Source organism: Melospiza georgiana, chromosome Z (assembly GCF_028018845.1).
Source record: "Melospiza georgiana isolate bMelGeo1 chromosome Z, bMelGeo1.pri, whole genome shotgun sequence".
NCBI classification, from domain to species: domain Eukaryota; kingdom Metazoa; phylum Chordata; class Aves; order Passeriformes; family Passerellidae; genus Melospiza; species Melospiza georgiana.
Window position 1 is genome coordinate 27104765 of NC_080465.1, and position 4366 is coordinate 27109130.

The 4366-nt window shown below is 40.2% G+C and overlaps 1 protein-coding gene across 1 annotated transcript; it reads left to right on the plus strand.

The window, feature by feature from the left end:
- The first annotated feature begins 314 nt into the window (after window positions 1-314).
- On the plus strand, window positions 315-3957 carry LOC131096082 (cryptic protein-like). The gene is made up of 6 exons (XM_058044317.1): window positions 315-352; window positions 501-550; window positions 664-840; window positions 1708-1822; window positions 1930-2039; window positions 3833-3957. Exons 1-6 carry the CDS (start codon window positions 330-332, stop codon window positions 3955-3957), a joined length of 600 nt encoding a protein of 199 aa, XP_057900300.1. The 5' UTR covers window positions 315-329.
- Window positions 3958-4366: the final 409 nt, after the last annotated feature.

Sequence of the window (4366 nt, forward strand, 5' to 3'; positions counted from 1 at the left end):
CTGAGATCTTCCAGCCGCCTTGTGCTTTTGGCTGGGCTCATGGGCTCCTAATTCTGCCGCCAGCAGTATGTGTCCCCACCTTGCTCCACCCTCCAGCGGTGCATGTAAATCGGGGGCTGGCCGGGGAGTCCCGGCCCCCAGGGATGTTCTCGGCCGGCTGGAGACTGAGCCTCACTGCGAGCTGGGCGGCAGGAGGGGAACTTCGCCAGCCCCGCTGTCCCTGTCCGTCCGTGCCTGCGGCGCAACAGCCTGAAGCAGAGCGCTCTGGACATCTTCCTTCTGCTCGAGCTCTCCCGGAGGACCTCGCGGCTATTTCTGGCTGCAGGAAAATGTACTGGGGAAATCATGTTAGGTAAGTGGGCTTGAGATGCCGGGGACCCTCTCTAGCCAGGGATGCTCATTCCTTTTACAAGTTCACACACTCACCATTCGTTTTGTGTCTTATTAGCACAAATTTATTTCTCGTTTGATCTTTTTTTTCTCTCTTATTTTTTTTACAGAATTCTTTTCACTTTGACTCTGGTCTGGCAGGCTGTTCATTTAGAAAAAAGTAAGTGAACTTCATATTTCTCCCCGCTACGCTGTGTTTTTCTTCCACATTTACAGTATCCATTTTTTCATCACAAACTACCTTTCCCTGACATATTTGCACTTCTTGTCTAGGCCCTGAAAAAGAAGAACGGAAAGAAGTTGTGAAAGGTCTCAATGCTACAGCGCTAAAGCAGCAGCCCAAGAACGAAGGGACCTTTACAAATGCGCTCAGTGATATGAATCAGAGTTACGAAAGTAGAAAGCAACAGAGTTCCAGGTCTTTAGTACCTTTCACTGGAATTACAGAGAGTGAGTAACATTATTTTTGTAAACAATGACATAAAATTGCTTTTAAAAATTTTAATATGGTATTGCTTTAACTGTTGTCCTGGAAGATTCCAGCCTGTTGGTTTTCTGTGACCACCCATTTCAATTATACCCATGGCCACTTAATAAGTTGTGATAAAAATTTAAGGTAGAACTGAAGATCTCTCACTTGCAAAATTGTTAAGGAAAAACAAGGAAGGATACTAAGAATGAAGAAGTGCTTGGCACTTCGTGTTTACAAGAGCATATGTAAAATTTTGTAACATTCTGTTCATTGTTTAGAATTCACGATATTTAATGGCCATAAAAATGTTAATTTTATAAAAAAGTTTAAAGCTACCTGAAAGCAACAGTACTACCAGGAAAAAAAATGTATTCTGTTTCCTCCCATATATAAAGTTTTAGATTGGTGTTCAACCCCAGGACTCTGAGAAAAGCTTAAGGAAGCATTTCCTCCACCTCAAAACCAAGTAACTTCCCAGTTTGTATTCAAAAATAGGTGTCACTTCCCAATAAAAATGCCTCATTTCTTAGTGTGATTGAAACCCGCATCTGTCACTGTGAAATATTTCACTTGAACACATCCTGCTGCTACAGAATTTGCCAGGCGTTGCTTCTTCACCACCCTGTAATCCCTAGTAGCTTGTTTCTAATCCTTAACTAAACAAACTGGGTTTAGCTGAACAAACACTCTTAACAGGCATATAATTTTATTGTCTTTAAAGACAATAAAACTAGATATCCTTAAGAGACTTTGGAAACTGGAGAGACCTGAGAGAACAAGAGAGGAAAAGGTGAGGTCCAGAGCCCCTGAGATGCTTGTTAACCTCTGTAAATATTGTCTTGCAGGTAAAAAACTGAACAGACGCTGCTGCCAGAATGGAGGGACTTGTATCCTGGGGACCTTCTGTGCCTGCCTGAAGTACTTCACCGGCAGACACTGCGAATATGATGAGCGGCTAGGGTAAAAAAAACCAGTCCAAAATCAGAGGAGATGAGTGTGGTGCTCTGAAGGGTTGTTTTCTGTGCTGGGGTCAGGGATGTACGGAATGTCTCCCTTGTCGTTGACAGAAACTGCGGCAGCATTCCCCACGGCGTCTGGGTGCTGAAGGACTGCTGGCTGTGTCGGTGTGCCTATGGAACACTGCACTGTCTCTCGGAAATAAGGCAGAGTAACTGCGGTAAGAAGTGGCATTAAATCAAGCGTTTTTCACTCCTGGGTGGCAGAATTGCCTTCTGCAGTGGCGGGGTATTTGGAGGATGCACTGTGTGCCCTAGTTGGACTTCTACAGTGGGTTGCTTTGCTTTAGAGAAGGAATTAGTGAGACAGTAAGAAGCACTGCTCTTTGACTATATAGTACAGCACAAAAGACACTTTCAGATATTCATAATTCTGTGCAGTAGGAAACTTCCCATCGTTCTAATTGAAAATTACAGAGGTTAAACGCTTATCTGTTCTGCAAAATCTGTACGTCTATGATTTCCCACTTAACCAGGACAATTTGTACAAGTAAACTAAATCCAAGCACAACACATGTTTCTAAGGCAAAGAGAAAATACAGTAGTGTATACTGGTGTGGAGGAAATAGAAACTGGGATTTCACTAGAGAATAAAGTTTTGTCTACTAAATACACAGAATCATCAATCATCATGCTTAAATGACTCAAAACTAATCTGAATATTTTTTTAAGATCTGTATCTCAATCTTCAGAATATTCTTGTATGAGTTTTAAGTCTGAAGACACTCATCACTAAAAAATGTGTAACCATTATTCTGATCAATGTAAAGTTGTGCCACCTAGTCTCCTAAAAAGCATTCTATCATTTTAAGTGTAGTCTTACTACATCAGCCTGTGAAATTCCCTGAATAAATGGTTGAACATTTTTGAAAATAGTCTATCAACTAGCACAAGGATTTAAAGAATTGCTATATTGGTATTATTTTCCATGGAGAATTGACTGATCCAGACAGTTCTCAATACTCTTAAGATCACTAATAAGGATTTAATAATATTTTCTCTTCTGTGGCAAAATCAGTGCAAAATATTCTTGCCCTTTCCACCCATAATATCTCAATCCTATCTTGTGCTTTCCTTCGGTTGTGCCAAGATCACTCCTTAGCAGGGCAAGAAAACAACAGACCTAAAGGGTTTCAAGATTCATTTGCACCCCAAGCAGTCTCTTGTTTCCTGACCAGATTCCTACCTGAGTATCAATGCCTTGAAGCTGTGACTTCTGAGTTGTAGCACCAACTCAGATGTAAATCAAAACATTAAAAAGGTGACATTCCTACCTTTGTAACCCTAGACAGAAAAAAAACAAATCCACCAGAACAGCTTTTTCCTCGGAGTCTTCTGTATTGAGCAGTTAAATGTATCACACAACATGCTCATTAAACTTTTTACATGCTTAGCATTGAATCAGCCCTATTGCTCCTCATACTGGAGCAAAAGACATTATGGGTCATCCTGTGCTCTGTAAAAGCAATCAACTGCTTGCTGCTCTTGAACTCAGATTAAGAGAGGCAATTAAGGTCTCAGTAGAGAGAGAATCCTCTGAGCAGGGACTCCGTGGCTTTCACGTACAGGAGGGCATGGCTCCTCTGCTTTTGCTGAAAGCTAAATCCCTTGTTAAAGGAAGGGTTAAAAGCCGACATTCAGGCTTGGGTGCTCACCTCTTGTGAAGTTCTTCCTCTTGCTTTTGCTTGGTATTTACTTTTGATTATTCTGAGATTATTGCCTGCAAGAGCTGATAAGTGCTATCAGTTGCTCCTCAAACGATCATTGATGGGACATCTATTTACATCTCTCCCCTGAGAATAGTCCCTTTGATTGGCTTTAACAGCTGATACCTTTAACTTAAGTACCTGTGAGATGTCAGAGGACTTTTCAAGTATGTTGAAAAACCTTATGTTTTCAAATTTACCTACTTACTCATTAGCCATTTTATTTTCTTGATTTTATTTCTTTTAAGAACTGACATCGGAAACAGAGGAAATTATCAGACTGTATTCTAATGGTTTAAGATTACAGCAAACAGTGATTTCAGTCACTTGCCTGCTCGCCATCCTCTGGAGTTCTGCTAGCTGGCAGCTGTGAAACTGGACAAGGGGAAATACTCAGGGTTGATGGAACCCTCACCATGAATCATACATTTCTTCTATGAGCTACAGAAGACTCTTCTACCTGCATGTTGGAGGCAGATTAAGATGTATTAGTTAATGCTGAAATACCTGGGTTATTATAAATTCAGATTATATGAATATGAAGTATTTATTATTATTATATTATTATATTAATACTGCTATCAATGTCTGATTCTAACGATTCTTTATTCTCAAAATACTGCTCTTCCAGTGGAAGCAACACCCCCAATATTCTATGCCTGAAGTATTGTAAGTTATAGTAATTTCTTTTGTACACAGTACAACTCTTATAACAAATAAAACTTGTTTCATTTCTGAAAACTTTTTGTTTAACTTTATTTAAACTTGAAAATTCTTATCTA

Coding starts and splice junctions, on each gene's coding strand:
- LOC131096082 (XM_058044317.1), top strand. CDS start 330: ATGTACTGGGGAAATCATGTTAG. Junction 1,823..1,929: donor GAATATGATGAGCGGCTAGG/GTAAAAAAAACC, acceptor TGTCGTTGACAG/AAACTGCGGCAGCATTCCCC. Junction 2,040..3,832: donor AATAAGGCAGAGTAACTGCG/GTAAGAAGTGGC, acceptor ATTTCTTTTAAG/AACTGACATCGGAAACAGAG.